This window comes from Acomys russatus, chromosome 1 (genome assembly GCF_903995435.1).
Source record: "Acomys russatus chromosome 1, mAcoRus1.1, whole genome shotgun sequence".
Lineage (NCBI taxonomy): Eukaryota > Metazoa > Chordata > Mammalia > Rodentia > Muridae > Acomys > Acomys russatus.
In genome coordinates this window covers 110,957,543-110,977,704 of record NC_067137.1, presented here as the reverse complement: position 1 = coordinate 110,977,704, position 20,162 = coordinate 110,957,543, and the positions used below count along the sequence as shown (strand labels likewise).

The 20,162-nt window shown below is 52.1% G+C and overlaps 1 protein-coding gene across 1 annotated transcript in view; it reads left to right on the top strand.

The window, feature by feature from the left end:
* Positions 1-20,162, top strand: part of Itpk1 (inositol-tetrakisphosphate 1-kinase) — a 141,540-nt gene that overhangs the window by 77,479 nt on the left and 43,899 nt on the right. The window contains exon 3 of the mRNA XM_051150728.1: positions 8,492-8,617. Within this exon, the coding sequence (XP_051006685.1) occupies positions 8,492-8,617 (126 nt within the window). The remainder of the gene's footprint in view (positions 1-8,491; positions 8,618-20,162) is intronic.

The window sequence follows — 20,162 nt, the reverse complement described above, 5'->3', positions numbered from 1 at the left end:
CCTAGTCTGAGGGTGAAGGGTGCACTCTCCCTAGGCCGGGGCTTATGCATCCAGACATTTAGCCCCAGTCTTTCATCCTTTGGTGCCCTTTTGTTTGGAGGGGCCACCTCATGCCTTGGGTAGCTCAGGAGGAGTGGAGGCAAGAGGACCCTGGGAGTCTCTTTCTCCAGTCTTCGTCTCACAGCACACAGGACAGAAAGCCATTCAGATGTGGCCTGTGGCTCCCCTGCATGTTGGTACAGATTTGCCAGCTCTTGTCTATCTCTGTCTGCCAGCACGTGCTGTGTGTGTCTCTTCAGGACAGGAAGAGACTGCCTGGTGACATAGGGAGGGGTTGTTTCCCATCATTCTGTTCTGGGCCCATGGACGCCACTGTGAACAGTAACAAGATGAATAGCCAAAGTGGCCAGAATGGCTGCCATCAAGGGATTCATGGCCAGGTGGAGGAGACTCTGGGGGCTTTTCTGGGTGTTGGAGAACAGCCAGGTTCATGTGTGGCTTGTTAAGGTTTCTGCCTAATGAGTCTAAGAATCAGGAAGTATTCTTCCGTTACAGGATAAATCTCTGTTGCTGTATTCTATCCAGATTACAAATGGTAGCTTTAAAAGCTCATCCAAACCCAATGGGGGGCCGTTTGCTAGCATCTAACAAGCCCTTCGTCTCCGTAAATGAAGGGAGAAATGGAGCAGGGGACCTTCCTGTCACATCAGTCAGGTACATGTACAGTTCTAGGTTGACAGGTTCAGGTTATCAGGGTCTCCAGGGAAAGAGGGAGAATATTCCACGGCCCTCACTCATTAAATCTCTTCCCAAATGGTGGACATGGACCACTTGCTCCGAAGCCAGAGCTCATCACACCTGGTTTCTGATGAACCAGGGGGTATGCTGTCCTGTGCCTTGCTCCTGCCAGATCACCTTCTCTATTTCCTGTTTCCCACAGGGACTTCCCTGTCTCCACTGGGACTTCTTTGCTGCCATCTTGGTGGCTTCCAGATGTCTCCTTGAGGTGGGCACATTGACACTCAGCCAGCCCCCGTCTTCTCACAGGGGCTCTGGGACTGTACTTGTCCACAGGGGCATTTTCCTTAGACTTCTGAGAGTGGGCTTTCTGAACAGACACATGGCGTGTAGGCTTTCCATCTGTTCTTTAACTTGGCCCTCAGGCACTGGGATTTTGCTGTTCTTTCTTTTTTTTTTAGTTTTTTTGAGATAGACTCTCTCTATAGAGCTGTGGCTGTCCTAGAACTCACTATGTAGACCAGGCTGGCCTCGAACTCACAGAGATTCACCTGCCTCTGTCTCTCAAGAGCTGGGATTAAAGGTGTGTGCTACCATGCCCAGCTATGCTTTTGCAACTCTTAAGACTATTTTGTTCTCTCTCCCCCGTCTCCTGTCTCTCTGTGTATGCCCGTGTGTGTGTGTCTGTCTGTCTGTCTGTCTGTGCTTATATGTGAGCATGCAGATGTGCACGCACATGTGTCCTTGTGCACATGGAGGCCAGAGGTAGGTGTCAGCTATCGTTCTTGATCACTCTCTACCTTATTTTTTGCAGCAGGATCTCACTGAGCCTGGAATTCGGTGATTCAGTTCAGCTGCCTGGCCAGGGAGCTGCTGGGATCTTTTGGCTCCCTAACTCCTCCCTCTAGCCCTAGGCTCACACATGTGTGCTGCTGTACCCATCTTCTATGTAGTGACTGTAGATGTGGACTCAGGCTGCTATGCTTATGTAGCAGACTGGACAATCATCCCCTGCTGCTCAATGCTATTTTTTTTTTTTTTTTCTTTACCCTGTTCAGATTTAAATGTAAGTGTTGGTGGGGCTGGAGAGATGGCTCAGGGGTTAAGAGCACTGATTGCTTTTAGAGAGGACTAGGGTTCAATTCCCAGCACCCACATGGCAGCACACAACTGTCTGTAACTCCAAGATCTGACACCCTCACACAGACATACATGCAATGCACATAAAATATATATATATATATATATATATATATATATATATATATATATATATATTTTTTTTTTTTTATTTAAATGTAAGTAATGTAAGTATTAAGTGACTGTAATGTTACTGGAGCTGTGAGGATCACAGTCTGGATTCTAGCTTCCTTAAGAAGCTGGACCTGGCCACTACCTGCCAATTAGACAGACAAGTAGGAGTAAAAAGTAGAGAAAGACTTATTCTTTGTGCCCACATGGAGAGGAAGAGAAAGCAGTCCAGTGACCACTCCTGCCCCCTCCAGAGTCCATCCTCAGGGTCCTGACCTGAGGGTCAGGTTTTAATAGTGGTTAAGAAGTTTTGGGCTGGAGAGATGGCTCAGAGGTTAAGAACACTGAATGCTCTTCCAGAGGTCCAGAGTTCAATACCCAGCAACCACATGGTGTCTCACAACCATCTATAATGTGATCTAATGCCCTCTTCTGGCCTGCAGATGTACATGCAAGCAAAACATTGTATACAGAATAAATAAATTAATTTTTTAAAAAAGGTTTGCAAGCTGAGCAGTCTTGGTCAAGGTGTGGTGCCACCATCATTGTCCAGGCCACAGTCTCTCCTACAAGGTGACCTGACAAGTTGTTAGTTAGGACTATGTGGAATCTCTTCACAAAAGACAAGTTCTTCTGGCTGGCTACAGGCTTCGTCAAATCCACAAGCTCTATAAAATTCCAGCTTGGAGAGGGGAGGTAGGCACAAAGTCCATCTATAGCTATTGGTCATTGATTGCTGTCGGGGTAGGAGACTTGTTTTTCTCTAAGTGGTAGCTTGGCCGTGCTTAGTGGAAGGGCATATGGGCAGCTCCCACTGTCCTTGATGGGCTAAAAACAAGTAAAGTTGGGTGGGTAGGGAGTCCGAGGTGGATCTGGGAGGAGTGTGTGGAGGTGAATATCATCAAAATACATTGTATAAAATTCTCAAAAAACCAATGAAAATGGGAATAAAGACTTTCACTTTTAAAAGGGTTAGTGTGTGTGCATGCACTGTCCTGAAAGAAATGAAGATGTTTATCCAGTACAGTTCTTCAGAAGCCGTGCTGCTGGGTGGCTCTGTACCTCTCAGAATGTTCCTGGAGATCTTAGAGTCAGAGCTTGGTTTCCGGCAACCCTGACAAGCCAGGCTTGGCACTTTACCTGCAGTAGGCTCCTGGTCTCTCAGACGTTGGTGCCGCGAGGCACTGCCGTTGTCTTAGCCCTCCGTTGGGGTAGGATGCTGTCTACTCTTCTGCCCTAACTGAGTTGATGCTGCTTCCTGTCTCCCTAGTCCCTGGGAACAGCCCTGGGGGGGGGGGGGTTGGGGATGTGGGTCAGGGAAGATGAGCACCAACCTCTCTCTTTGATCTGGGGCAGAGGCCATCAGGATGGCAGTATCTTTCTTGGAATCAAACCCACAGAGAGATCCTACTGCCTTTTGGGGCCTATTGTTGAGAGGCCCAGACTGGGAGACCTACTTCTGTCTACTAGACTGGTTCTTCTGCTAGATCCCAGGCCTCTCAGAGCGTGGCCACTCGCACCAGGCCTTTGATCGGGGCCATTTGCCCCACTCAGCCTTGCTAAACTTTTGATGTGGTGGGTCCCCATTGAAGTCACAGCTGAAAACTCCTGGACCACATGCTGGGAGGAAAGGCGGAAGAAATCCCTGTGTGCCCTTTGGCGTGAACAGACGTCTAGTGTCAGCAGGAGAGAAACCCAGGCTTCCATATCGTGAAACTCCATGCCTTTGGGCATGTCGCTGAACCTCTGTGTGACTCAGTGTCTTCATCTGCACCCCGTGTAGTCAGCGCTTGTTAGGAGCACAGCGTGTAGCTTCCGGTAAGCACCGTGTGGGTGACAGTTGTCATTTACAACCACAGAGAGCTGAGGTGTGGCAGCACGCTCTTTGAGGATGTTAATGGGAGCCAGTGCTAGTCCCCAGGCTCTGCAGATGTCCAGCTCTGGCCCGTGCTGAGTTTTCATGACGTGCCACCAGAGGGATGGGGGGCTGGTGGTGGTCTCATGGTGGTCATACTATAAACAGCAAGGAGAGGGCGATACAGCAGCTGACATTTGTTGAACATGCCATACTCATTGGCAAAGCACCATCAACATGAGTGTGAAACGTTGGCAAAGCACCATTAACACGAGTGTGAAACGGTGTCACATAACAGGTGCACGCTGCACTATTTATATCTAGCCAGTCTGCTCCTCTGAGCAGCGTCTGGCCAGGTGTGCAGCCGCTATGTGTGCTGCTGGACAGTTGAGGCTCTGAGAAGGTGGCAGCCTCAAAAGCCAGTCCTTGCACCTGGCTGATTTCCCACTCCAGCTTCAGGTGTAGCCTCTGAACTTTGAAGGCAGGTTGTATCCTACCCTCTGGGAAGCCATAGGTAGGTTTTGCTTAGCAGCCCTGTGTCCCCGTAGCCTAGGGGTTTTGCTTAGTAGCCCTGTGTCCCCATAGCCTACGGGTTTTGCTTAGCAGCTCTGTGTCCCCATAGCCCCTTGTTGGGGACTTGCTTTGCAGTGGGGAACCCCGAGGGGCACAAACTGATGAGCAATCCACAACATGGTGATGGGGAGAGTTGCCCTGGGGAAGCAACAGGAAGTCGGGGTGTTCCTGTGGGTATGGGTGGCATGAGGGACCTATGAGGTCTTCCTGTTCATTGCAAGATGAGTTGAGAGATGTAAAAAGTCAGGAAGCTATTGCCTTGAGACCCACCACAGCCCTGGGCAGCATGTGCAAGAGTCAACAGCTTCCTTGTTTTATGAATGGGGAAACTGAGGCACAGTATATAGTTAGGTGACTTGGCTACCCAGAAATAATGGAGTTAGCTGGGTTTCCTGGCCTTGCTCACAACTCTGCCCCATTCCAGGTACTGGTACTGGGATGGAGCCACAGTGTCAGGGCCTAGCTTGCTTACCAGATGCGGCACGGCACGGTTATGCTAATTATTGCTGTTTTGGAAGTCAGAGGTGACTCAAGGGCCACTGGGGTTTTCCAATTTTGTTCCATACCCTACCAGCCCTGCCTGCGCCCCTCATGAGCCTCACTGCCTTTGTCAAACAAGGGACACAGTCGCCCTTTGTTCTTTCTGAATTCAGAACTCTGTGTGCCACTGGACATGAACCATGTCCAGTGTTGGTCTCATAGGACTGCGGGACTTAGAAGCAGAGCAGCCATGGACTTCCTGGCCTCAGTGGGCAGGCCTTTCATTGAGATGCCCTTACCTCTCACTGAGAGATCACACCCCTTCCGAATGGGAGAGCAAACCATCTCTGGGAAAGTTCTGGGGGCGGAGTGATCAGAGAAACAGAACAGAGGACACAGATCAAGTACTTTATCCTTAAGTCCTATCCTCACCCTGTCGAGGAGATTGCGCTTTGGCTGTGCCATCTCATCCTCTTCTGTGATGTACTCTCTCCTTAAGGGACCCTCCTTTGCGGTGTCCTCTTTGTAGCATTCTGGTTTCAGGAGTTCTCTACACCCATCAGGCCATATTCAGGCCTTGGATGAGACCCATCTCCTCTCAAGGTAGTGGGGAGAGACTGAGCCTTCTTCTTTTGAGGTCCCTTCAGGGCACCATCCCTTGAGAATGCTGGTGGCTTCTTGGGCCACTTGAAAAGCAGAAAGGCCCATTTATACAGCTCAGAGGTGCAACTGCAAGGCCAGCAGCTATGGTGGCACACACCTGTTAACCCACCACTCACAGGGGAGAATCAGAAGGATGGTTGCAAGTTCAAGGCCAGCTTGAGCTCTAGAGAAGAAAGAGTAGTGGTTCTGGAGGCAGAGACAGGCAGATCTTTTGTGAGTTCAGTGCCATCCTGGTTCACCTAAAGGCTACATAGAAAAACCCTGTCTCCAAAATAACAAAACAAAACAAAACAGAAAAACCCAAACAAACAAAAAACCAGGGAGGGGGTAGGTGGGAGAGAGATGCCATGGCAGGAAGTGGCTGTGCTGTGGAGTAAAACCACAAGGGGCCTGATGTGTGTGTCCCAAGTTGCTTTTCTTGTGAAAGTGCTTTATTGGCATTTATTTAAAAAAAAAAAATGCTTGGAAAATACACAAAGGAAGGTGGCTGGCTTCCAGACTCAACTGTTTACCTTTTGTAGAGCAGCCAGGAATGCAGGGAGCTTATTTTCCAAACAGCCTCCGTTGTCAGGTCTACAGGCCTCAGGCTGATGCCCACCTCCTTTCTCAGTCCCCAGGGCGACCCCTGGCCGCTCTCTGCCTGGTTTCTGTCCTTCCAGACTCCGGTGGCCCAAGATTCACCTCTGACTTGCAAAACAACAACACTTGACACAACCATGCCATACCTGGTAACAGGTTAGGCCCTTGCACTGTCCCCACCCCTCTCCACCTTCCCCATACCTGTCCAGGGAGGCCTGGAGATGGAGACCAGCGTGGCAGTTCTGTCTGAACTCGGGAATGTACCACTATCACTCTTAGGACCCACTTATCTCTTCATAGCTGTCATGGTCTGAAATACTGTCCTTCTGTCTGTCTGTGGTGCCTATCACAGAAGAACCTAGCAGGCATGGCTGTGGTGCTCTGGGTGCCTCTTCTCATCCTGGTAGCTTCTTTGTTTCCCTTCAAATCCTGCTGGGCTTGGGGGGAAAAATCTAGGGTGAATCATCAGGTAGAGCCAGAGAGGCCCTTCCTCAGGGGAAGCTGGGGCCAGAGCCATGACAAGCACAGGTCAGCTGGTGGCTTGGCAGGGCCTGGTGCTGGCCTCTCTCCTGGGCCTCAGTCTACTTCCAGCTGCATGACGTGGTTAGCCCCTTTCCCGTCCTAGGTTCTTGGTGTTCTGTCGTAGAAGGTCGGAAGGTCACCCCCGTCTCCCAGCCTTGCTGTGAGGTCTCTGGAGACACCCGGGAGGCCAAGTCAGGGTGACCACCTCAAGTCTGAGACCAGCCGGACCCAATTTCAAACAACAACAAAAGACAGTTGGGCTGCATCCCTTCCCCTCCTCAGTCTGGTATCTTGCCTATGTTTGTTTTGTTTGGTACACAAGCTTGTCACCATGGGAGGGGAACATAGTCCTTGATGATTTCTTATTAGGAGGTCTCTGGTACACTCCCCCCCTCCCTGCTTTAAATATGAGTGACCTTTTAACATCACTCCTGGCAGACCATAAAAATTGGAGTTAAGGACAGCAGGAAAGCGCTGACACATTCCAAAGGCTTATCAGAAAAGAGTTAAAATAAGGGTGTATCTGCGACAGGTGTGAGCAGGGCCCAAGAGACCGGCAAGGCGGAATATGTTATATGAACAAGTGTGGGCTGTTGGGACAGGGCAGCCAAAAAATGTAACTGGAGCCACAGAGATAGCGGGTAGTCTTGGAAGATGGGCTTTCCAGAAATACCAGGATTGAAGGTGGCATGAGGACCAGGTGCGGGATCAGTGTCCTGACCTGCCTCCTTTCCCACCTTCTGCTGTGGCCCCTGTCTAGGATTCTGCCAGGGGCCAGCAACTCTATGGTTATGACATATGATTGTCACAACCAGGGGACAGAGTGGACATGGAGCAGAAGATAGAGTCCCTGCCTCCACTTGCTTTTTTGTGATATCTCTTCCCATAGTGTGTGGGAATAAAAGGAGACAGGTATGTGTCCTGTTAGCTTGCTGTCTCCTCAGAATGACTGTCTGTAGCTGTCTTACGTCACGAATGACATGGACACAGCCAGCCCTGAATCCCTGGAAGGAGCTGGCTGCCCTCAAGGGTGAGAGTGAATCAGGGTTAGCCTCCTCTGGGCTGGCTGAGGCTGTGCAGGGGGTCAGCCAGGTGCCAGGCTGGCGCCACTTTGCCTCTAAAAGTCTGTCCGTGCAGGTGGTGGCGGCCACATGCTGGCGGCAGACATCTGGCTCATCAGGAAGCGTGGTGTCAGCCTGCCCCGGCTGTTGGCAGGTGCTTTTGGCTTGGGGTCCGGTGATGCTGACTATCAGTCGGCCACTCTGGCTCCCTCGAGGCTTGATCTTCCCAACCTCGTGTTCTTGAAAAAACAAACACATTCCCTAGTGGAGCAGTGCTCGCAGCTCTCAGCCGATCACAGGCAGCGCTGTAGCCCTCCTGCACTCCTCCCGCTGTCAGTGACACACCCCGGTTCCAGGGTGGAATGCAAGTGCTTCAGTTCCGAGGCGTGCCCGGAACACCACTTTGCATTGGCCTTAGAACATTAGGCAAGGATATCTGCTTAGATGGAGTTTTGACTGGTCACGCCTGGTCATTTTTCTTCATCTCTGAGCTCTGGTTTCTGTGATTGGGTAGATGAGGCATGTTCAGTAAATGCTTTCTCCGTACAGCCAGTGCGTAGCCTCCCCTGCTTGTGTGCTCTCTGCCTTTGGGGACCTACGTGCAGACATGGGATCCATTCAACTCCTAGGAATGATGAGTAGAGGAGCCGCTGGGCTCTTACTCTGTTGGCCCACGCCCTTTCCCTCCCGGGTGCTAGCAACGAGGCTCAAGTGTCCCAGATGTGGGCTCGGGCACTGAAGCTCTCTCTTGTGTCTTCTCGCCTTGCAGCTGAACCTCAGCCAGCCGATCGAGGAGCAGGGCCCCCTGGACGTCATCATCCACAAGCTGACCGATGTCATCCTTGAGGCTGACCAGAACGACAGCCAGTCCCTGGAGCTGGTGCACAGGTTCCAGGTGAATGGGGGTGGTGATGCCTGGCTGTGGGGCCTGTGGCGCTGTGGGGCCTGTGGCGGGGTGGGGGTGTGGGGGGAGGGGGGTTGGACAGAAGGGTAGCTGTAAGTAAGCTTAGAGCCGTGACATCTGTGGAAGCGGCTCTGCCACTGGCGAGTTGTGGTTTCCCGGGCAAGTGCTCAGCTGTGGTCTGGACCTCAGTCTTGAGTGTAACCCAGGTTTGATGTCTGTTGCTGGTCAGGTGCTCCTGAGCCCAGGTAAGGTTGCTGTGTCTTTAGGCCTCTGGCTGGTGACTCCGCGTTGACCCCAGGATGGGCCCTTTCTGTTGCGCCTGGGGTGAAGGGTCCCTGGAACGCCTCTGAAACCATGGCCTGCATTGGTTGAAAAAGCCTCTGTGTTGTTTCATTTGATATTGTGTTTGCCTTGCTTGACATTTCTCATGGGCCGGAGGGATGTTCCCTGCTCCCCACCCATTTCCCCAGCAGCTCCAGGGCCTATCACCTTTGGGCTTTCGTGTGGGGTGGCAGCTGCTGCTGTCACCACTGCTGACTTGCTCCGTGTGTCCTCTTTTGTGGACAGACGTGATTCTCTCCTCTGACAGGCAGCTCCGGGGTCATGAAACAAACTCAAGTTATCAGCGGAAATCTGAAATTGTGGCTGTTCCCGGGCCTCCCTCAGGGCACGCGGTGCTTGAACCAGCACTTTTCATCCGCAGTAATTGGAGGTTGGAGATCCTTTCCTCTGCCAGGACAAAGGGACTCTTGTCACACAGCAGGCATCCTGCTGACAGTGTTCCTCCCCTGCCACGTGTTCAGGGTTGGTGGCCTCAGCTCTCTGAGTGTCTCATGGCTTTCACCTACTTCCTGGAGACCTCTTGCTGCTGCTGTTGCTGCTGCTGCAGTCGTAGCGCCTCCTCACCTCCTGCCTGTGTTCTAGGGGCAGCTGTGGTGGGGTAGGGGTTGTGTCCATGGGCCTCTGTGTGAAGTCCCTCTCGTTTGCTCATGGGCTGAGGCTGTGGCCGTGGGCCTCCTCCACCTTGTGGTACCTCAGTTTGCTTGTTTGTAAAGTGAGTGCCTGCAGGGAGGAGCATCTGGGCAGTAGTGGGAAGTGCCTCAGTGCTCAGCCCCGAGGATGCTCACTGCTATGTAGCTTGCACGCTCTCTGGGTCCCTGCCGTGTGGTAGTTCTCCAAGGCCCACTCAGGAGAGAGACAAGGTCTGAAGCTTTGACCTGAGTGGCCCTAACATGGCCTTGACTCAGCCTGAGCCTGTTTCATCTCTTACTTCCCTCAGGGCAGGCCTCATCAGCTTTGTTTTATAACCAGGAAACTAAGGCTAGGAAGCGCGTGGGGTGTGGCAGAGCCAGCGCGCAATATTGACTTTCTGAGAGAACCCACTGCTTGTTCCCTGTGAGTGGCTCTTACACAACCTCTCATGACCAAGTCTGTCATCACTCCCCACTCGTGCCCCTAAGTGTCCAATTCCTATGCCTACAGCTCCTCAGGCAGTGGCTGTTCTCTGGGGAGACAACGGAGCATGTGTGGCTGTGTAGCCCCTCGAGGCAGAAATGTCTGCCAGTCCCACAGAGCTCACACCTTGCAGGGACCCTGCCAAGCTCTGTCTGGGAAGGCCAGGCCAGGTGTAAGGAAAGTGGTGATGACTCCAGCAGGAGACGGTCAGAGTCACTCCGGTCCTAAGTATCTCATGTTGTATTACTTGGACCAACATACATCCTGACTGCCTCAAGGCGAGGAAGCCAGGACAGGTTGGATAGTGTATTAGTTACTGTTCTGTGACTATGATAAAGCACCATGACAAGATGACTTATACAAGAGTTTATTTTAGCTTATGGTTCCATAGTGTAGAGTCCATAGTGTGAGGGATACCTAGGGATAGTGTGGCAGTAGGTGGCAGCCTGGCAGCAGGAGTAGGAAGCTAAGAGCTCACCTCTTCAACTGCAGGTGTGACCTGGAAGTAGGTGAGGGATTTATTCTCAAAGTCTGCCCACAGCAATGCACTTCCTGCATCAAGGCTGCACCACCTGAACTCTCCCGGAACAGTGACACCAACTGGGAGTCAAGTATTCACATGCCTGAGACCACAGGGGGCATTTCTCATTCAAACCGCCATAGGTAGTTCTTGCAAGTCTTTGCAGTTAGAGAGTGGTCAAGTGACACCGGACTCACCAATGGTGATTTTGCTCTCCTCCTGCCCTGCCACTTCTCCAGAGTCAGGTGAGGGGGAGGACTACAGAGTTAAGCCACACGGGAGGCGGAGCCAGCCTCCAAAATCCATGGGCCACGTAATACACATGTGTTATTGTTAAGATGGCACCTTTTGGAGCTGGAGAGATGCTGCACGTTTAAGAGTGCTGGCTGCTCTTCCAGAGGACCTGGGTTCATCCCAGAACACCCGTGGTGGTTCATAACTATTTGTAACTCCAGTTCCAGGGAGTACAAGGCACTTTTCTGGACTTCATGGACACCAGGCACACATGGGATGCACAGGCATATATACCGGCAAAGCAGCCATATACATGATGATTGTAGTGGTAGCAGCAGCAGCAGTAAAATAATAATAACAACAACAATTATAATAATAATGAGTGAATGTGGCCTCAGATGTTGCCACATTCTCGTTCACTCCTGTCAGTACCATTTTTCTGTAAAGCTGTGGTCTGGTCAGTAGTTAGCTCAGTGCTCCCAGAGGAGTGACCCTGACCCTGTCCCTCTGCCCCAGACACACCAGAGTCCTCAACCTAGGGCGGGTAATTGCTGAGTGACCGCCAAAACTGCTCTGGGTGTAGAAAAGGATATTCTGTAGCGCGTGTGCTTGTGGGATATCTCACAGGGAGGGTCTTGTCTGGAGCCTTAAGTCTGCAGAGCACACACATCGCTGGTCCACAGCCTGCGATGGTGACCTCATGACACCCTTCAGCTAGGGGCTTCTGGGGGAAATTCTTACCACAGCGCATTTCAGCAAGAAGCCACATACATGGTAAAGACCAGGATGTGTCTTCCTGGGGAAGAGACCAACCCTTTTGAGAAAGAGCATCAGGCTGTATTCCGCAGAGGCCCCAGGAGGTGAGTAGGAGTGTGTGTAGTCACGGGACAATGACACCAGCCTAGGAACAGGTTGAGGGACTCAGGACAAAGGCTAGGGAGTAGGTCACTTGGGGCTGTCAGCACTGATTTGGTCATCTCTTCCTGAGAGACACAAGTTCAGAGTAAGACCACATGTCCCTGGAAGCTGACACTTGACCTTGACCATGCTATGGCTTAAATTTCAAACTCTTGTTCAGTCTTCCCTACTGGACATTAACAGGAAGGTATTGGTTTGGCTTGGGACCCAGAAGGGACAGGGATGTCATGATGAGGCATGTGCATTGCAGGAACAAGAAGCAGACCCCTGTACCCTCCTATTATGTGCAGTAGAGCAAACTCAAGGGGCTCTGCCTCAGAAAGGACTCTGTCAAAAGGCCTTATCTGTATTCAGATCCCCAGGGAAAGGTTGTAGGATCACATATGGAAAGAAATGAGTTTTGGAGATGCTCCTCATGGCTCCAGAGCATTGCACTATGGATGCTCCCTGGTCCTTGGGGAAGGAGGGGTTCGGAACTAAGGTCAGCTTCTTCCTTGTGCCCAGGTAGGCAGGTTGGAGGGTGTAGGCCTGGTGCATATTGCAATCATTTGAGGCGGCTGTCATGGAAACCACCCCCAGTCAGTTTTCCTTTTGGATTAACCTCACAATGAAGGATCACTGGGGTGATTCAGTTTTTCTGCTCCAAGGGTCATGTGGAGTCAATAGTCTGGCGCCATTGCCCTCTGCCTGAGACTTAGTTATCTGTGCACACACATGGGCAAAGGTCCCCCAAGGCCCTGCCTCCTGGGCCACTGGGGATGGGTGTGACTGGTATACAGGTACCCCGGGGCCTCTTGGCTTCTCTGCTATTTCCTCAAGAGAGCAGTGGCAACCCTCTCTGTCACCTTTGGTGCCACCTGTCTAGAATAACAACAAGGGTAGGACCTGGTGGCCTTTGGGCTCCAGAATCTCCCTATGCTGGTTGTAACCCACCAGGCATGTGGCTCTTCCAGGCATTGTCCCTGATGTTAGAGGAAAGAGGCTTGAATTCAAACTAATGTTCTCTCCCCATCATTCGTGTGTGCATTCATGTGTTTTGTGTGAGTGTGTGGGCACATGTGTACATCATGAGTGGGGAGGGTTTGTCTGTTGATTAATTGATTGTTTTTGAGACGGGGTCTCTCTTTGGCCTGGAAATTGCTGAGTAGGCTAGACTAGCTAGCAAGCTCTAGGGGTCTGCCTGTCTGCCTCTGCAACACTGAGATTATAAATATATGCCACATGCTCTCTCTCTTGCGCTCTCCCCCTCCCCCCCCCCCTTTGAGGAGGTTCTTGGGTTTGAACTCAGGACCTTGTGCATTGTAAGCCAAGCGTTTTACCAGCTCACGTTATGCCTCAGCCCCTCCTCTGCATCTTGGTCAGCTGAAGGAGGTTGAGTGCTCCCGGACACTGTCTGGCTGTTTGACTATCTTGCCCCCCCCCCCCCATTCCCCCAGACAGGATTTTTTTTTACCTTGCTCTTGCTGTCCTGGAGCTCGCTATATAGACCAGGCTAGCCTCTAACTCACAGAGCTCAGCCTGTGTCTGCCTCCCAAGTGCTGGGTATAAAAGCCTGCACTGTACTGCTGTTTCTGGACTCTTTCTAAAAGGGCAGCCTTGGGCTGTTCCTCCTGCCTCTTCATTGCATGCTAGCCCTCCACAGCACTCAAGCCCGAGCCTTGCCCACCCTCTGTGCGGGCCGGCAGTTCCCGCAGCCAAGGTCCCCTTCCCGAGGCTTGTCTTCATCCTGATAGCCGGGTCAGTTCCTGTTCCAGGCCCTCCCCCACCTTTGCCTTTACTTCCCACTGTTTGGAAGTTGGCATTTCATTGTCTCTCCTGGGGCCACCTGCTCCCAGGCCCTTTGTTCTCACTGCTGCCCTCCACCCCTGGCACATTTTGAACCTTTGCTTGTATGTTTGTAAGTAGGACCGAGGGGAGAGGGTCTGGCTTGGTGCTCCATGGACCCTGTGGGTCAGTAGTGGGTGGAGTACATAGCTCTGATGGATGACCAGGAGCAGGGAGGGAGAAGGCCAGGAGACTTAGGGGACACGTGCTGCTTGCCTGGCATGTATGGAGGAGTGCACCCTGGGGCCAGCAGGCCGGAGAGAAGGATGGCAGCGCCAGGGCTCAGGCAGCTTTGGAGCCAGGCTATAGCGTTTGGGTTTTCTTGTGCAGACAGATTGGAGAATAAGATGACGGTGATACGGTCACATTAATTGGCAGGAAGAGGCTCTGCTCAGAAGGAGTTTTGCCAATACAAGCAGAACTTTGAGCAGGCAGGACACCAGGCAGTCACCAGAGCTTGGCCATCTGGGCTGAAGAGGGAACCAGGTCTCCATGCTCAGCCCCAAGTATGCTATAATGCAGTGTCCCCTCCCTCGGCTGCCAGGACAAGACAAACGCCACACCACTTGCTACATCCTGTGGGTCCTCAGTGTATAAAGGGAGTCTGCGGCATGAACGCTCTAATCAACCCCCCAAAGATACGGGAAGGGAATTCACACCCTTCACCCCTGTGTATCGGTTCCTTAGTTTGCCATTGGGTACCAAGGGCTATTTGGTCACCCTGTAGGAGCCCTGAGGCAGGAGACAGAAAGCAGTTGGGTCTGGACTCAGGCAGAGCGTGCAGCTTGCTTCTGGCTGGCTGCAAGCAGTGTCCAAGGCTCCTCCTACCAGCTGGCTGAGGCTCTCAGGCTTTCGGGACCTCAGGTACTGGAGCAGTCCCTAATGATTGATTATGGCAGGGGGATGAGAGAAGGTGGTAAAGCTCATGCTGTTCTCAGTAGGCTCACTCTGCAGACGAAGGACTGAGCTCAGTCCAGGACTCTTGTTTCCTTTAAAAGTTCAAATAGTCCATAAGGTTTTGTGAGCGCTAAGCAAATAATGTATGCTTATGTGCTTGGAGCAGTGCCTGGCGTGGAATGAGTCCTGTGTGTCCCGGCTATGTATGTGGGGTGGGGTGGGGTGGGGTGGGGGGTGGGAGCATCGATCACTTTGCTGCTTGGTGGTACATGTAGACCCTGTGGCACTCAGCCATACTTGTAGTAACACTGTTACTACAGTGACAGTAGCACTTTGCTGCCAGCCTTAGCTGTAGCCACAGCCAACTTAAGAATTCTCTATTGTAGTTGGAGTCAATGAGGCAATCAATGATTATGAAAGTGTCCCTTGGTGGGAGGCACGCCTTGAGGGGGCTGTGGAAATGAGGGCTTGCTTAGCCTAAGAGGCAGGGTCAGGGAGACGAGGTGGTCAAAGGGACTTGGCTGTTGCTTCTGGCTCTGGCCCTCGCCAGTTAGCCCACATGGGTTCCAGCCACCCCGCCTGCCACACAGGGAGCATTTTAGATGGTACTTAAGACAGTGACCTTGGGGTCAACCCGAAGTGTGGCTTACACCTTCCAAGTCATAGCTCGATCCCACTCTTCGCCCTCAGGTGCGGATGTGAGAGCACCTCAGGGGTGGAGTTAGGCCTGGCAGCCTCCGGTGTTGAGCAGCCACTAGCGGAGGGTCTGCACTGTGCTGAAGGATGGAGGGGAAGGGCAGGGGACAAAGGTTTCCTTGTTCTTGGCCTTCCAACCCAATTAGGAAGCCAACAGCTGAACCCACAAGAAGTTGTGTAACAGTCTAAAGTGAGCTTCTGTTGGCTTGTCTGTGGACCTCTGGGATCATAGTGAGAGCATGGGGCCCAGAAAAGATTTGTATTGTCACAGCACATCTATGGCAGAGGCTGCCTTCGGCTAGTCACGTGCCATGTAGACACGTTCATCTCATACTAGCCAGTCCTCATCTCAGTCCTTGAGATACTAGAATTAGTTATGCAATTCTCAGGCAAGAAAACCAAGGCCTAAGGAAGCTGCCGCCTGCCCAGGGTCATTTAGAAAACAGCAGGGCCAGGGTTGTATATTCTTTTCACATGTGCCTACTTTGGACACTAGCTGGTGGTGTCCCTTCCCTGTCCTTCAGCTGGCTGGAGGATCAGTGGCTCAGAGTCACCTAGGAAGAGGTCATTACCTTAGATTGCTTCTGAGCCAGCTGGTGCTGATGTGCTGATGAAACATAGGCTGGCAGAAGCCAAGGGACTCAAAGTTGGGCATATCCCAGTTCCAGAACAGCAGACTCAGTACCGGGGTGACCATGAGGCCAACCTCAAGATGACTGCAACTCTGGGTCAAAAGGCCAGTTCCCCAAACCCCCCCCCCCCACACACACACACAGAAATGGCCACACAATCTGCCCATTGTTTATTTAGGCTGAGCCAGGCAGTTGGGACTGGGCACTGTTCTTTCTGCCAAAGGAGGGAACTCAGTTTAAAGCCCTTGTCTGCTAGAAAGGGAAAGAAGACCCAAGCCTTACCGCCCACTGCCCAGGATCTGAGTCCTAACGAGTGACAGGGACTGTGTGACCTCAAGGTTCAGAGCATGATGAATTTTAGAAATGTGTTTATTAGCGGAGCCTAGTGGCACACCCCGATATCCTCGGTGCATGTGAGGGGGAAGCAGAAGAGTCAGGAGCTCAAGGTCTGCTGACACAGGACGATGAGATTGTCTCAAGTTGAACAGACAGACAAAGATGGCTCCTCCTATGTTTTCTGCCAGGCATGGTGGCACGCACCTGTAACCCCAACAGTTGGAGGACTGAAGGAGGAAGATCGTGAGATGCTGCCTCAAAATTAAGCAAACAACACCAAAATACTTTCTAGAGTTGTTAAGAGAGCTTTTGTACCCATTATCACATGGTTTCTTAGCTGCAGTATTGCTGACGTCTTGAATTGGATTATTCTCTATTGTTGGGACCTGTCTGTCCTCTGCCAGCCAGGATTTTAGTGGCCTGTTTGGTCTATGCTTGCTATATACAGTAATACCCCCACCCCAAACTCCCTGTTATAAGAACCAGCTGTGCCCCCAGATACTGCCATGGAGCTGTTGGGAGTTGTCACCCTGCTTAGGTGCCACTGTACTTTTAAAAAAAATATTCTTTTTATCTTTAGGTGTAGATGTGTGTCTGTGCACAAGAGGGCAGTGCCCACAGGGCCAGAAGTGGGCATTGGATTCTCTGGAGCTGGAGTCGCTGGGAGTGGAGCCTCTTGGCATGGCTGCTGCCAGCTGTGCTTGGATCCTCTGAAAGCCTGCTCTTGACTGCCGAGCCATCTTCCCAGCTCCCACCGTGCTTAGGAGATGGCTTCAGTAGCTTTGAGAGGTTGGGGTCAGAAAAGCTGGTTCTGCTTGCCAGTGTGGATGCCAGAACCCCAAGGGGTCTGTGGATGGATGCTCAGCCCTAGAGGACTTTGTCCCAGGGGCTTCTTTTCCTGACTGTACAGGCAGAATGGTGCCTATCTCCATGCTCATCACGTATGTAAGCGTTCTATATGCTGACTGGTATCTGTGTCACCCACCTGGGCCGCAGTTACGAAGCCACGTGTCCTTTGACTTCATGTAACACACCCTGTCTATGTGGATGGTGTCTACAACCCCAGACTCGGGCCTCCACACCTTCTGAACTCCAGCCCCAGGTCTGCCCCGCTCCCCGGCACCACATTTGTAAATCTCTCCACTGATCTGTGGTATCAGTCAGCAAATGACTATTGGAGTCATTCGCCCATTCATTCAGCAAGCCCTAATTGGGTACTTGCTGCATGCCAAGAGTCAAAAAACGTTGCCAAGACCACAGTAGATTAGACAGGCCAGGCAGATACAGCACATGCCTCATGGACTGAGCTCACACGTGTGCCTGGGCCTGTGTGTGTGTGTGTGTGTGTGTGTGTGTGTGTGTGTGTGTGTGTGTGTGTGTGCAGGAATGGCGCAAACAAGGCACAAGTTAACAGAAGAGGAAAGAACACAGCTCCAGTTACAGTAAGGACCAGGGTTAAAATAAGACAAGGCCTGTGATAACTGTGCCTGCTGGTTTTGTGTGTCAGCTTGACACAAGCTAGAATCATCAGAGAGGAAGGAGCCACAGCTGAGGAAATTACGCCATGAGATCCAGCTGTAAGGCATTTTCTCAATTAGTGATCAATGGGGGAGGGCTCAGCCCATTGTGGGCAGTGCCATCCCTGGGCTGCTGGTCCTGGGTTCTTCTGTAAGAAGGCAGGCTGAGAAAGCCAGTAAGCAGCACCCCTCTATGGCCTCTGCATCAGCACCTGCCTCCAGGTTCCAGCCCTGCTTGAGTTTCTTTCCTGAATTCCTCCAATGGTGGACTGTGATCAGGAAGTGTAAGCCAAATAAACCCTTTCCTCCCTGGCTTGCTTTTGGGCCATGGTGTTTTTGTCACAGCAGTGGAAACCCTAAGACAAGTGGAGACACGTGGCAGGGATTGGTGACATGAGTGCGTTATACACTTACTGGAAGAGCAGTTCCCTCCTCTGCGCATGCCCGGACCACTGTTTAGAGCATGTGGCACTGGGTCCCTCAGTTAGTGTCTAGCAATGAGAACTATCCTCTGCAGCTGGAGCCTGTTGGAAACCAGAAGGCTGGAAGGCTGCAGGAGCAGGTGAGATGCTCAGTGCCCTCTCCCGAGTGAGCCCTGGCCTTCCCAGAGTTCAGCAACACCACTGCAGACCGAGGGAGCCCCCAGACCGGCTTTTCTCTGCGAGTTCCAGGATGGAGGCTCTGAGTTTTGGTTGTGGCTTCCAGCAACAAACCTACAAAGCCCTGGGCGAAGAGGGTGGAGAGCCTGTGGCCGCCAGGAGTCCCTGCTTCCTGGAACCCAGTCAGGCAATCCTGCAGGCTGCCCTGGCTGTGCTGGGGAATCATGCACCGGCCCATCTCTCCTGCTTCCTGTGCTGTTAGGCTCTGACCATCCCACCTTGCTCACGAGTGTAAACAGTGCTGAGGGGCAGGGAGGGCTCCTGTGGATTCTGTTGTCCTTCCTGTCGGCTCTCCCAAATCACAGAGGCAGTGTTGGTGTAAAAAGACAAGTTCCAGGGCCTGGAGAGATGGCTGCTCTTCCAGAGGACTGGGGTTCAATTCCCAGCACCCACACGGCAGCTCACAGCTGTCTGTAACTCCAAGATTTGATATCCTCACACAGACAAAACATCACTGTACATAAAGTAAAAATAAATAAATAATTGCCAAGCTGCAAGAGCCTCTCAGTATTTCGTGAATGTGCAGTACAGCCCACATGCCCCAAGGCCAGCACTGCATCACACTTACTACCAAGGCTCTATTTTGTGTGGCCATTCAGGGTGCTAGACTGGCCACTCTGTGCTTTAAGGATGTCTCCGTCACCTCTACTCCCCGGGCCAAGGGATTTTATTGCTTGAGGATCAAGTCCAGACCCTTGGCTGTTCTGTCTCCAGGACCTCTGCTTGCCTGAACTTCCCTTTGAGAGCCATGTCTGCTCCAGCAGCACCAGCTTCCTGATTCTCAGGTATGCCAAGCGCTCTGCCTGAAATGACGGGTCTCCTCCTGTGCCTGTGACTCTTTAGCGTCAGTGGCCTCAGAAGCCCCCCTGACCCTGCATCCCCTGTATCAGTAACCTCCTGTCCCACAGTCATCCATGCTGACCCTTGGGAGTCCTTTGTCTCCGTGGTGGTGGGTGGGAAGTGGTTGTTCTGTAGCCTTAATAGGGGACAATTATACCCGCCCGCCCCACCCCCCTTCCCAGGGGCTGGCCTCTTGTACTCCTGGAGGCCTTGGGCTGAATGCTCAGACATGAGAGAGCTCTCTGGAATACAAATGAGGGCCGGTTAAGACCCTAACTGGCCCATGTGTCTGCCAACAGGAAGCTCAACTCTCCCAAGAAGCCTTTTCTCAGAGACAGACAGACAGACAGACAGACAGACAGACAGAGACAGAGACAGAGAAAGCTGTGGTTGAAGAAGTACTCTCTGCCCACACCAGGCAGCTCAGAATGTGTGTGTAGACTCAAGAAAAGGCAGCCCCTTCCCCCCCTCCGGGGCATGGCCTTGTCTGGCCTACTGTCTGACTGATGGGGGTGAGGGATAGGGGTTGGGAGGGTGGGAGTGGCTGTGCTCAGCCCAAGTGCTTTCTGCCCCAGCCTGTGTGGGTGCATGCCTAACTGGCCCACAGCAAGGAACCTGTAGCCACATGCTCTGCTCTCAGGGCAGCAAGGCCACAGACTTCCTAAATTTGTATGCCTCAGGCGTGCCTCAGCATAGAGGCCCAGGAACTTTTTCTGGTTTGTTCTGCACATTACAACCCGAGTCCCAGGATCCTAAAAGCCAGCAATGCTGTAAATAAGTCACTTCAAACTGTTCACTGCACAGCTAGAACAACAGAAGCCGCTAACTTAGGTGACTTTAATGAATTCACAGAAGCACAGCACTGCCTCAAGGGCTTCATCCCGTTTCTTCACTCTGCTTTTCTCTCTGCCTGAATGGTGTCTCTGGGTCCTTGTGTTGGGCTGAGCTGGGTGCTGCTGGGCTGAAAGGATGATGTGCATATGATTGGAAGGCAGAAGCCTTGACCAA